General features: G+C 38.7%; 1 protein-coding gene across 1 annotated transcript; it reads right to left on the bottom strand.

Annotated features, from left to right (window-relative positions):
* Nucleotides 1–269: 269 nt before the first annotated feature.
* Nucleotides 270–1,577, bottom strand: LOC149263272 (non-specific lipid-transfer protein 4.1-like). The gene is made up of 2 exons (XM_089387531.1): nucleotides 1,144–1,577; nucleotides 270–615 (listed from the first exon to the last, which is right to left on the bottom strand). Exons 1-2 carry the CDS (start codon nucleotides 1,491–1,493, stop codon nucleotides 606–608), a joined length of 360 nt encoding a protein of 119 aa, XP_089243657.1. The 5' UTR covers nucleotides 1,494–1,577; the 3' UTR covers nucleotides 270–605.
* Between the last annotated feature and the right edge of the window lie 12,006 nt (nucleotides 1,578–13,583).

Consider the following 13,583-nt stretch of genomic DNA (forward strand, 5'->3'; position numbering starts at 1 on the left):
ATTAAACTTTAAAAAAATCAACAAATATCTATTTTATTTTATGATATTTATTTTATTTCAGTTAAAATATTATTGAAATTTTAGTTATATCATTCTTTTAATAAAATATAAACCACAATGATAATGATAATGATAATCAATATTTATATGACAGCAATTTGTTCAAAAAGAAAAGAGATGAAATGGTACTGTTTTCATCATGAGAAATGCACATCCTTAAATAAATCAGCTACAGTGGAAAGTAATGGACCACAATCTAAAACGCGGTCTAAGTCATAAATTGCACTTGTCCATACAAATGCTTTTATATATTTTTGAAAGTATAAAATATCACAAAGAAAGATGGGGTCCATCAAACAGAATCCAATCCCAATCCCTGGTCAAGTTGGATTAATCACTACAAGGGGATGGAACTCTGGACATGAATGAGCCATGTGCAGATATGTCTATATTCATATTCATCACTGAACCCAAACATAGATACAACTTAAACCTGTACTGTACTGTTATCATACTGTCTTAATTATAACACTATTCCATTTATTTAGAGAATTTTATTTCTTTGTCTGCAGTCCTGTGACTCCTGTCCTCCTCCTATGCTTGACTCAGCGGATCCTGTTATCAAAACCACAGATAATTTTCAGGTGAAGATATGAATTATGATAGGAAAATGAGAAAGCAAATATTTATTCGTGTCGTGAGTATTTTTATTTAGATAGTAGATTTCTTCAATATTTTCAAAGCTAGATTCAAGACTATTCTAGAAATATGTGATTTATTGAAAGAATATTCTTATTTCAATAACAGATTTCATGAATATCTACACACCAATGAACAGTAATGAATAACAGTGCAAACAGTAAAGATGTTTTCTGTTAAATTCACAATATTCCAGAAATATACAACCTCCCAATCTATTGAGCCGAACATTTTTATGTCAATTGCAATTTTTTTTGAAATATCTCCCAATCTAAATTCAAGAATATTTTAGAAATATACAATCCAATGAATAATAAAAATATTGTTCATTAAATTCGAAAATATTTTAAAAATATACCATTAACATCAATAATAATATTCCAGAAATATACAATCGACAATCAGTAAGTAAATAAAAGATGATGGAAGAGGAAGAATCAATACGCGTCACAGTTCGTGGAAGCGCTTATAGGAAAGCCAACATTTACACCGCAGAGGCCGGGTATCTTGCCCGCCTTGTCAGAATTGTATTTGTAAGAAGCAGCAGCAGATTTAATGCACTTGCACGCGGCTTGCCTGTCTGGAGTAGTCTGGGCAGCGGCGTTGAGAGCCTTAACGCCATTGCAGCACCCCGCCGTGGGGCTAGCGGCGCTCCCCGTAACATAGGAAAGACAGGGGACCAGATCAGAGATCACCGTGGAGCAGGAGATGGCAGCTTCTGCACTCATGCGCATTGCTGCCGCCTGCAGTGCCAACGCGAACACCAGAACTTTCCATATTGTGCTCGTCCTCATCGTCGCCAGGCCTCTCTGCTCAACTCTGCAACACTAACTATCAAAGGAATTGGGACAGTGCAGTTCCAGGGCGCAGGGTAGAGAATATATATAGAGATTTGGTACATGAAAATGGGGATTAGTGGGCTACGTAACATCATGTGGCGCACTCCCCAGGGAATCGGCCACGTGAAGCTGTGATGCAGGGGAAAATAGAAAAAGAGGGGAGAATCTTTCCTTTTTTTTGGCGATTCGACGCAATAAAACTTGATATACAGAGATGGTGGAGGCCTTTTCCGAATACCATGAAATAATTGGAATGAACTGTACATTGAACATTGAATTTTCCGAATACCATGAAATAATTGGAATGAACTGTACATTGAACATTGAATTGATATTGAATTGATTGGAATATCGGCTCTGTGTCACATAAAGAAGAACCAGATATCGTTCTTTCCACCCGTGAATTAATTTAGTTCTAGGGGTGTTAAGAATAAGTTAAAAGTATTAATAAAATTAGTGATTATATAGTACTAAATAATAAAAAGTGATAGGCCATCTTATCTTTTTGCTAAATTCTTCGCTCTTAAGCTTGAAAAAGTGATAGGTCATCTTATCTTCTTGCTAAATTCTTCGCTCTTAAGCTTGAGTCTCTTGTGGGTAATAATGATTCCTATGTTGCGTCTTTTGTTCAAAAGTGGAAGGATGTGAGGGTGGACCCAAGGGATCTGCTTGTAAGTTTTGACGTTGTTTCCTTATATACCAAAATCCCCATTCAAGAAGCCATTGATGTCATTAGTCAGATCACTGACCAGGACACTGCCAAATTGGTTGGTCTCCGCCTCACGTCGACTTTCTTTAGTTTTCAAGGTGAATTCTATGAGCGAACTTGTGGTGTTGCGATGGGCTCCCCTCTTTCCCCTATTGTTGCTAACTTATTTATGGAAGATTTTGAGAACAAGGACCTAGCCTCAACTCAATTTCGCCCTAAGAAGTGGAAGAGGTTTGTTGATGACACTTGTGTCATCTGGCCCCATGGTCATGAAAAATTGGATATGTTCCTGAACCACCTTAATTCCCAATCTGAATCGATTAAGTTCACAATGGAAGTTGAGGTAGACGAACACCTTCGTTTCCTTGACATTCTCCTATCTAGATTGGATGATGGTTCTATTTCTCACTAGTTTTTCGCAAAAAACTCACACGGAACAATATCTTCATGCTAATTCTCATCATTTTCTTGCTCAAAAATTTGGTGTTCTCAGCATCCTTGCTACCCGTGCTTTGAGAATCTCTGATTATAACCACCTAGAAAAAGAAAAATATCATCTCCTTGAAGTTTTTAAAAATAATGGGTACAACAGAACTCAAGGCCTCAAAGCCTTTCATAGAGCTTGTAACAGATGAAGAGTTAAAACTGCGCGCGTTGATCCTATTTATAAGGTTCATCTCCCATTCATTCAAGGGACCACAGATAGGATTGCCCATATCCTTAGAAGAAATAATGTCTCCTCCTTGTTCAAGCCTCTTAGAACCATTAGGAATTCTCTTGGTTCTGTTAAAGACCCTGTAGACCCAAAGGACATGAAAGGGGATTACTTGGTTCCATGTTCCTGTGGTATTCCATATATGAGAGAAAAAGGTCAATCTATTAACGAGAGGATCCATGAGCACGCTGTAGACATAAGGCTTAATCATTTTCGTTCTTCAGCTCTTGCTGAGCATGTGGAGAAATCCAAGCACCATGTCTGTCATGCCCCTACACCTGCGGTAGTATTCCAACCGCTTGTAGCAAGGTGTGGCACCACCAAACGCTTTCTTTTCACCAATACTAACATTCGTGGACTACGCCTACTTTCACATTAACATACTTAGCTTGTGTTTCGCAACTAAGTAAAAGCAATTATCCTTTATACTTAATGAAGCCCATACTCATTCATTATCATCATGCAATTATACCAAGAACAACAATTGCAACAAGTATAAAGGGGAGGGGCAACTCCCCGTAATGTGAGTCTGCCCGACAATTTTATTAAGAATATCAGATTACAATACAAGTGTGTCTTGGCCGAACCAAGTCTCACACTTAACCGAATAATACAACAGAGAGGCAAACCTGCCTTTACAACATCTTGTGCATCTCTTGCACAAAGGACGATGCTCACCCGAGCCACCAAGAATCCTTGCCAAGTTTTGCACCAAGAACCATACACCAGAATTCACCTAATACATGGCACACCTTGCCAACCATCAACTAAGACACAACCTGCGCAATCTCCAAGACTAATGCGCATGAGATATGCGCATTTCCTTCACCAAAACTGCGCACTCCTCTTGTCTTATGCGAAGATGTTATGAGCGAATGTTCGTTGTTGAAATGAGCCTCCATGCTCACTTATATATACCATATTCAACGTGGGTTTACATGGGGTGTGTAGCCCCATGGCCGACCCCCACAACCACTCTTAACACGCCCATGTGTCTCCATTATAAGTTCGCTGCATACATTTGAACATCGCATATATGTGTGTCGTTCCAACACTTAGTCGCATAAGTGTTTTTCCCCAACGTCGCATAATGTCGCACCTTTCGTTGCATGTACCATCGCACTTCGTCGCACATTCCTCCGCATGCCCGTGCGCCCGCCCGCGCGCCCGCTCTCGTGCACAAGTTGCCGGTGCCCGTCGCGTTCTCCTCACGAAGGCCTTACATCCTCCTCCACCTGAAGTCGTTGTCGTCCTCGACAACATACCATCTTGGTAGCTCTCCACCAAGATCATCATCATCCATGATGTTGACTCCTCCACATAAAGCAAACAGCCTTGCAACATATGTGGAGCCTCTTCCCCATCATGCCTCGACTTAGTGACCAACTGCCACCAAGCTCACCATACCAAGGTATGCACCTCCATGGTATGCACTCCATCAGATGTCATCTCGATCCATGATTACTGACCTCCTGTCTTCATCATGTGTCCTCATCACATATCTCTGTACACTTTCGGACCTCATGCCTGAACTAGTCGAATGGCCAGTCCAACTGCCATGCTCAAACCATGAGAGTGAACATCTTCATGCCACCATCAGTCGTTTCTCAAAACATCCTGCCACATCCTTGACTCATCAAGAATCTATCTCCATAGTCCATGCTCAGGTCCATGGAACTCCATCCACCTCATCTGCAACATGTTGTCCATGATGTTTGGTGTCAATGTGCTACATGAAATCAGCCACATCTATCCAACATCATCATGTGTGTGTGTGTGTCTCCTCCATACGAAGAGATCATCTCCTCAAACCTTGACTCTCGATGTGCCACATCTAGGTCCATGAAGCAATCTCCATCATATCTACAATGTGCCATCCCTCAAGTCATCCATAGAAACAAGTATGCACTTGTCTCATCTATCCATGTGTCAAAGTAGTTGAGTCTCGGCTCAACCCATGCCCAAGTGCAGCCACCAAGGCATCATCATGATCGTTGTAACTCCATCACTTCAAAGTGTCTCATATCGATCCTCCACATCAAGTCACTCTTCCAAGCCATGCCCATACATGTACTTTGAAAGTATGCATCCCATACTGCATCAAAGTCTCCTGACCTCAGCGCCTCAATGCATCAAATCCTCTAAGTCCACCATGTATGAAGTCCCTAAAAGTCACAACAACTCATGTCATCATGAGCTCCTTGAGTCATCTCCAACCAACATCTCCATGTAGTAGGAATGCTCCATAATCTGCTCACAATTCCACCCAAGTCCATGGCCTTGTTGCACAAGAGTGTGCAACCTCTCCATCGGATCATAAGTAACAAGTCTCCATGTCACATCAGCAAATCCATCTGCACAACATCTCTGCCTTGCACTCCTCATTGGATGTCCACGACACCTCTACAAGTGCTCCCACACAATGTCCCTGCATAAGACTGCCATGCTCCATGCCTCCAACCTGATGTCCATGACTAAGTTGCCCATGTAGTCCAACCAAGTAGACTCATCACAACCATCGGTCATCCTCACCCAAGTTTACCATCTTCGGTTTAGTGAACTCGGTCACCCAACCATATCATCATCATCATGAGTCCCTTCCATCATAGCTCCTCCACCTGAAGGTTCCACCAAGGCTATCTCTTGGTCTCGGCCATGAGAAGTCCACCCAAAAGTGTGCCCTCCAATCTGTCCATGAGTCATGCCAGGCACTTAGCCAATCTTCCATGTGGCTAAAGCATGACCCAATCCTCCAAAACGATCATCAAGTTCCACCCTTGTCAAGGGCCTTTGTACCTTCTACCATAAGGTCACAAACAACCCCAACAAGTCTTGCAATGATCATCAATCCTTGCTTCTCCATACAAGGTTCCATCATAGTCATCCATGGTAAGATCCTCCCTAGCATCGGTAAACTGGCTTTGCCCTTCCCTGCATACGGTCCATCTACCAAATGCCCAAATGAAACACAAGTATCAATACTTACTTCATCATCATGAGGCTCTTCCTCATTCATCCATGTCCGCAAACTGCACGATCCTGGTCCAACTTGATCATCCTCAAGTTCATCCTCCATCATGGTCATGTCTGCAACATCTTCAACTATCACGACTTCCTCTTCCTTGTCAGCACAATCTGCAACTTCATCTTGCTCCATTGTCCAACCAAGTTGAAGAAGCTCTTCTTCAATATTCCTTTCCAAGACTTCAAGTTCCTTTCGGATCCGGGGCTTCTCTTCCTTCAACCTCTTCAACCTGTATAAGGTAAGCAAGAGCTTCCCTTCACCTTCTCCCAAACTTGCCATGCCTTGTCGTTCAGCTTGGTCCAAGCACTAAGCTTCACCTCTGCTAAACCTGCTTCCACTGTCACGAGCAACCCTGCTCAAACCGAGTCTTGAAACTACCTTCAAATGCTTCAACACCTGAACCTGTTCAAGCCTTAATGTCACCTGTCATCAACTTCAAACCTTCACGAGCAAACCTTGCTCAACAGCTTCACCGAATCGAAGCTCTGATACCACCTGTCACAAAGGGTGGGTGTGTATCAGCTTCAACGCTTCAACACCAGCTTCTTGCAAGACTTCTCCAATTCTTCAAACCTGCTATGATAAGCTCTTCACCGAGCTCTGATACCAACTGTCACGCCCCTACACCTGCGGTAGTCTTCCAACCGCTTGTAGCAAGGTGCGGCACCACCGAACGCTTTCTTTTCACCAATACTAACATTCGTGGACTACGCCTACTTTCACATTAACATACTTAGCTTGTGTTTCACAACTAAGTAAAAGCAATTATCCTTTATACTTAATGAAGCCCATACTCATTCATTATCATCATGCAATTATACCAAGAACAACAATTGCAACAAGTATAAAGGGGAGGAGCAACTCCCCGTAATGTGAGTTTGCCCGACAATTTTATTAAGAATATCAGATTACAATACAAGTGTGTCTTGGCCGAACCAAGTCTCACACTTAACCGAATATTACAACAGAGAGGCAAACCTGCCTTTACAACATCTTGTGCATCTCTTGCACAAAGGACGGTGCTCACCCGAGCCACCAAGAATCCTTGCCAAGTCTTACACCAAGAACCGTACACCAGAATTCACCCAATACATGGCACACCTTGCCAACCATCAACTAAGACACAACATGCGCAATCTCCAAGACTAATGCGCATGAGATATGCGCATTTCCTTCACCAAAACTGCGCACTCCTCTTGTCTTATGCGAAGATGTTATGAGCGAATGTTCGTTGTTGAAATGAGCCTCCATGCTCACTTATATATACCATATTCAACGTGGGTTTACATGGGGTGTGCAGCCCCATGGATGACCCCCACAACCACTCTTAACATGCCCATGTGTCTCCATTATAAGTCGGCTGCATACATTTGAAGATCGCATATATGTGTGTCGTTCCAACACTTAGTCGCATAAGTGTTTTTCCCCAACGTCGCATATATCGTCGCATAATGTCGCACCTTTCATCGCATGTACCATCGCACTCCGTCGCACATTCCTCTGCGCGCCCGTGCGCCTGCCCGCATGCCCGCTCTCGTGCACGAGTTGCCGGTGCCCGTCGCGTTCTCCTCACGAAGGCCTTACAATGTCTATATTGAGGAATCCAGAGTCCTTGCTAGGGTTGATCATTTCCACCATAGGAAACTTAGAGAGGTTATTGAGATTGAAAGACATGCTAGAAATCTCAATAGAGACGATGGTTGGCCCTCTCCTTATGATCATCCTGCTTTCTCCCCCCTACCCCCTTTTTTCTTTATAGTTTTAGATCACATTATTTATTTAACATAGTGATAAATAAATATAAACAATGATAACAATTCTCAACCTCCTAAGTGCTTGATTTAATGGTAAAATTCCCTCCTCCAGTTTTCTTTTTAATAATCTCATAATTCTTCATTAATATATACTCTTAACATACCTTATTAGTATTTCAATATAAACTAGTTATATCTTAATCTTAACCCCTTATAATTTTTTTTAAATTAATCTACAACTATATTTATTACATTAAATAGTTCCCTTCCCCCCTTTAACTTCTCTTAACTATATTCGTTATAATATATTAATTACTATTTTATTTATAAGCCCCCTTATAGCTTTTTATTAGTTAGTACTATATAATACCTAATTTTATTAATACTTTTAACTTATTCTTAACGCCCCTAAAACTAATTTATAACTAATTTCTAAATTTTAAATAATCTATAACTTAGAGAATTAATTAATTTAAAACTAAATTTGGATTTCTAGATAATCCCTCTCTCCCTTCTGTAGAATTTTTAAAATTTCTGGATGCTTAACTAACTCTTTTACCTTATTCTTATCTTCCTAAAAAATAATTTATATCTAAATTCAAAATATTAAATATTTTATAATTTAAATAATTTAAAACTAATTTATAGATAATTCCTATTCTCTTTCTCTTTTTTAGATTAAAAAAAAAGTTTTAAAATAAAATTTCTATATTTAACGAATCTCCAACGGCTAGTTTTCAACAAACCTAAGCAATGATGCATCCCTGCTATTTATTCATGAAGATTGTATGAAACCTGAGCAATGATGCATCCCTGCTATTTATTCATGAAGATTGTATGATTTTTTCCCACCTTGCCTGAGGATGAACACATTAGTTGGTTTGAATCACATTAGTTGGTTGAAACGTCGACCAAATCTTAATGATGTGATTAATCGGAAAGGCATTTCTTTACTATATGGATCACAAAAATCTCAGATCCATAATCTTAATTTATATAATTAATTAAAAATGAAAAATATAATATATATCTTAAAAACTATATATATATATATATATATATATATATAAAATAAAATAAACATTTTAATTTTTAAAATAATAAAATTAATTTATAAATTTATAATATAAAGAGAGTTAAAGACAAATACATTTCTACCTTGAATATTCATTAAGTGCGATTTTTGGGAAAAAATTTTGGTTTATTTTCTGATCTGATTTGTCCATACTTTAACAAGGATTCATTGAAATCACAAGTTTGACACTTGAACTCTTCACAATCCAAATACCCCTAGGTTTTTTAGGGTGCCGAATTTATATATGCATTCAAAAAATTAGTTTAAACAATACAAAACAAGATTTGACCACAATTTTTTTAGTCAGACTCTAACTAAAAATCCAGCTCCTTTTCATTTTAATTTTCCATATTCTTTATATTAACTTCGTTAGTTTATTTAGAACGCATTTAAACATAAAAATAATATAGTACATTTAAACTCAGGTATCAGAGTTCGTGACAGGAGCCCCTGCTAGAAATTGGTATTAGAGCCAGTAACGTATGGTTCTAAAGGTTGGTACTCAGATCTATACTCTATTAAGAAAGAATGGAGTCATTCAAAAAGTCTGTTTCATTTCGAGAGCTTGAAGAAAAAGATTCTCATGTAGAAGAAAATCCTCTTAAAGAAATGTTTGAAAATAGTTCAAGTAGAACATTAAATTCTGCTGAACTTACTTATGAGGAATCTCAGCCTTCTGCAAGATGGGCTCTACCAGATATAACACCCTCTGAAGTCTATAGTGACTTAGCCCCTTTCCATTTAATTGCTACCTCCAAAATTAGCATTAAAGAGTCTGTCAGTCAAGTCCAAGAGAACTCTGAAAGTATTCAGACTATACCATTGCTAAATCCTCAAGCTTTACAAGCAGAAGCAAAGAAATTAAAGACAAATTATTTGCATCTCGGTTGCATTCGGGTTGGCATCAATCCTTTAGTTCATAAAGGATTAGAAACATTTGTGCTTGCTACTGTTAGAGATCTAACGCACAACAGATATACAGATTCAATAATCGGTGGGATAGTAGCTCCTTTGTCTGATGGCCCTGTATATTTTGATTGTTTCCCGAACTTCTCCATATATGTGTTTGATGAAACTATTAAAGATATCTTACAGCTTCAAATTCATACCATGGGTTTTGATATGAAGAAAAAAAGGAACAATATAGCCATCCAGACCAAAGCCTGTTTTAGACATACCAACACTCTATGGCCAGCCATCTGACATACTTCCAGTCGAGATTCCAAATCAAGTGTGCTAGTCAAAACAGACCCAAAAAACCAAAAGATTGAGCACCTATTAATCAAATGGGAAGATCTGCAATTCCCTGAACATTGGGTCGTAAATCATTCCAGGCCACAAATTCCCCGAAATATCACTTCTGCCAACATCACTGAAAATGTTTCAAATGTTGTCATATCCTTTCCCCGCAGATCAACTATTGATCGTCGCAGGATTGACGCTGCTTATAAATCCTCCAAGTACTACAAAGATCCCTCCACTATTGATACCGCTTTTTCATCATCATCCTTTTCTTCTTGTAGACATAATCAACTTTATGAATTAGCCCAGCTTGTTAATTTTTCCTCTTTAGAAGTCAAGTGTCTAGATTGTACAAATATCATAAATATGCTTACTCTAGCCGAACACAATGTCCATCTGCACCACAATCCTTGCACTGGTATTGCTCCTCCCTCCACTTCTATTAGCTCATGTCCGAATCCTAAGTGTTCTGATATTCCTTTTCCACATGAGCCTGAGCCTGATTCAGATCATGTTCTTATGATCCATTCAATAGAAGAAGAATACCCTAGGCTTACTCAGATGATTTGCTTAATGAGACCAGCAAAGCCGAGATATGGGTTAGGGAAACTTAAGCAATCAGAACTGATTCCAGAATGCAAATTCAAACAAATTCCTTCTGACTGTAAAAAGGCTGTAGTCATGGAAATGCATAAGTTTTTTGTGCTTATGGATGGATGCTTAAAATCCCAAATCAGTTCTAAATGGATGAAAGAAATGCTGAACTGCAATTTGTATACAAATCCTCAAGCAGATGAATTTGACCAAAGTTACTCCCCAGATCAGAAAATAAAGTTAGCAACAGACTGGAAACATTATATGGAAGTAAATAATGTTTGGATATCTTTCTGCTCATGGAAAGATAAAGTTGCTCCTATAAATGTTTTAACTAGTGCTACTTCTAGCAGTATGACTGATAAGCATGGATGGACTGCAATTGATGGATCTACAGTTGAAACTCCTACCACATCCATCCCCCTGGTTCAAAAAGATGATAATGCCTTAGGAATTGATGGTAGAATTCAAAAGTCTAGTGAACAGTTGAATTGGACTAATACTGCTATAAAGGGTCTGGAAATGAATGTGGCTAAAGCAGAAGATGTAAAGAAACAAGTAGATGTTGTACAGTCCTCTTTAAATAGTGTAAATTCTTGTTTGAACAATTTACAGTTTGATTCCAGTATGACTCATTCCTATACTAGAGAGTCATTGAATAAGATTGAAGAAGTAGGAGAAAACTTAGTTGGACATATTGATATAACTAAGGCACTCCTTATTGGCTTAAATGAAAAATTTGAAAAGATGCAAGTCACAAAGATTGAAAAGCCGGTACCAAATTCTTTCTCAGTCAAAAGAAATATAAAGATTGAAAATCCAGTAAGAAATATGCAGAAATTTCCTCTGTTGTTCCCCAAAGATACCACCTCAAAAATGATGAATCAGAACACATCAGTATTGCCTCCTTATTTAAGGAGCCTAAGACAGAAGAAAAAGAACAGAAATCTCAAGAAACACAGATATTTCCAATCTATGAGCCTCTTGAGCATAGATTTTCCAGATATTCTGCTCCTGATATTGAAGGGAAAGGAAAAATGCCTGAAGCCCATACTTTCTTCCCCGATTCCCACAGAAAGTGGAACATAGATAACATGAGTATTGACCAAATTCGCCAGATGATTGATTTAATGTATACTGAATACAAACTCATGTGTCTCAAAGGAAAGTCAGAAATAGATGCTTGCAGAACCATCATACAATGTTTCACAGGTACTCTTCTCAGATGGTGGGAAAGTGAATCCTCTCCTAAACTTATTGAAACCATGGAAGCAGAAGTTCTTAAGGATGAAAAATGAGATGCCATTCATAATCCTGATGGTACTGTCATAAGCAATATGATTGGTGCGCTCACATCAATGATTCTGGAACATTGGTGTGGCAGTGAGACAGAAATTGCTAACAAGAATGAGGTCATCTTGATAAACCTAAAATGCCATAAGATGTCTCAATTTGATGATTTTCACAGAGATTGGATGCAGCGAATCTATGAGGTAAAAGTCTCCAAAAACATGCTTTGGAAACAGGTATATCTGGCTGCCCGACCCTCTAGATTTGTTGACTATATTAGACTGCAAGAAATTTTCCAGTTGCCTTTTGAGTCTTATACATGGGGAGAAATTCATTCCCATATCACCAAGACACTGGTGAGTCTCTGTACCAGCTCAAAGGTAAACAAATCTTTGGAAAAATTGTCTAGACTACGAGATAGAAAGTCCATTTGCAGCAAATATGGACTGACAATAGATGACCCATTGGTCAAAAAGAGAAAGTCTAGAAAAAGGGCCAAAAGAGAATTCAAAGAGACTTTTTACAGAAATAGAAAAAATTATCCACATAACAAAAGGAAGTATTCTACAAAGGATAAAAGCCCAAAATACAAAAAGAAGGGTCATTACAGATATATTCCAAAAACTCATTATTATAACCCTTCTGACATTCATTTGCATACATCCAAGCAAGAAAAATGGAACAAAATTACTTGCTGGTTGTGTGGCCAGAATGGGCATACAGCTTCAAGATGTCCCCAAGGAGAAGAATCAAAGCTTAATAAAGGGAAAAAGACAGCCGTTTATGCTCAAAAAGCTAAACAGGTTAAGAAAGAGCATTCAGGCCCAATCTTTTGCCTGAAATGCAAATCAAAGACCCATGTTACAGAAAGGTGTCCAAACCTTATTATTAAAGATTCAGCCCAACAACACCAATTAGAAGAATCATCTCTTGATTCTTTTAGTACTTCATGAGAGGAAGAATTCCAAGTCAATATGGGCCAATATTTTGATTCTGAATCATCTGGATGTTCTTTTTCTAATTCAGAAGAATGTGCCTGTCATATTTTTTATGAAGATGATTCTAATTTTGTATACAGCTCCAGTGAAGAGGAAGAGAGGACAAAACCTCCCAAAGAGAAAGTCCTAATGGGCTCAACTGAAGAAGAAGCAGAAATGAAGATCCTATCTTATATAAGGACGTTGGAACAAGGAGACATGAAGAACCGCCTGATAGAAGCATTTACAGATCAGCTCAAATCAAAAGCTTCAAAAGAATCATGTAAGAAACCTTTGTTTGTCGATGCATCCTATGAAAGGAACACTAAATCTTTCCAAATGCATCACCAGAAACCAAGGAAAGTAAGATCCCTGACTTTGGGAGAAGTGAGTGGTGAAATTCACCAGCTCAAAACAGAGATTTCTGCAATCAAAGCTCAAATTGCAGAAATTAAGAAAGGCAAGGAGATTAAAGAAGAAAAAGAAGAAGAATCCTGGAACACAGCAGCCTATAGTCAAGAAATTCAAGTTGCTGAAGGAAGGTCAGACCCAAATTTTGGCTTTCAAGATATGAGACTGTTTACCATCACATATCAGCAACATCATGTCAAGGTAAAAATCTGTATCCAAGGCCAGATATTTGTCATGACTGCATTATTAGATT

This window comes from Pinus tabuliformis, chromosome 6, assembly GCF_031772625.1.
Source record: "Pinus tabuliformis cultivar Carrire ecotype Pingquan chromosome 6, CPIR1, whole genome shotgun sequence".
In the NCBI taxonomy this organism is placed as follows: Eukaryota; Viridiplantae; Streptophyta; class Pinopsida; order Pinales; family Pinaceae; genus Pinus; species Pinus tabuliformis.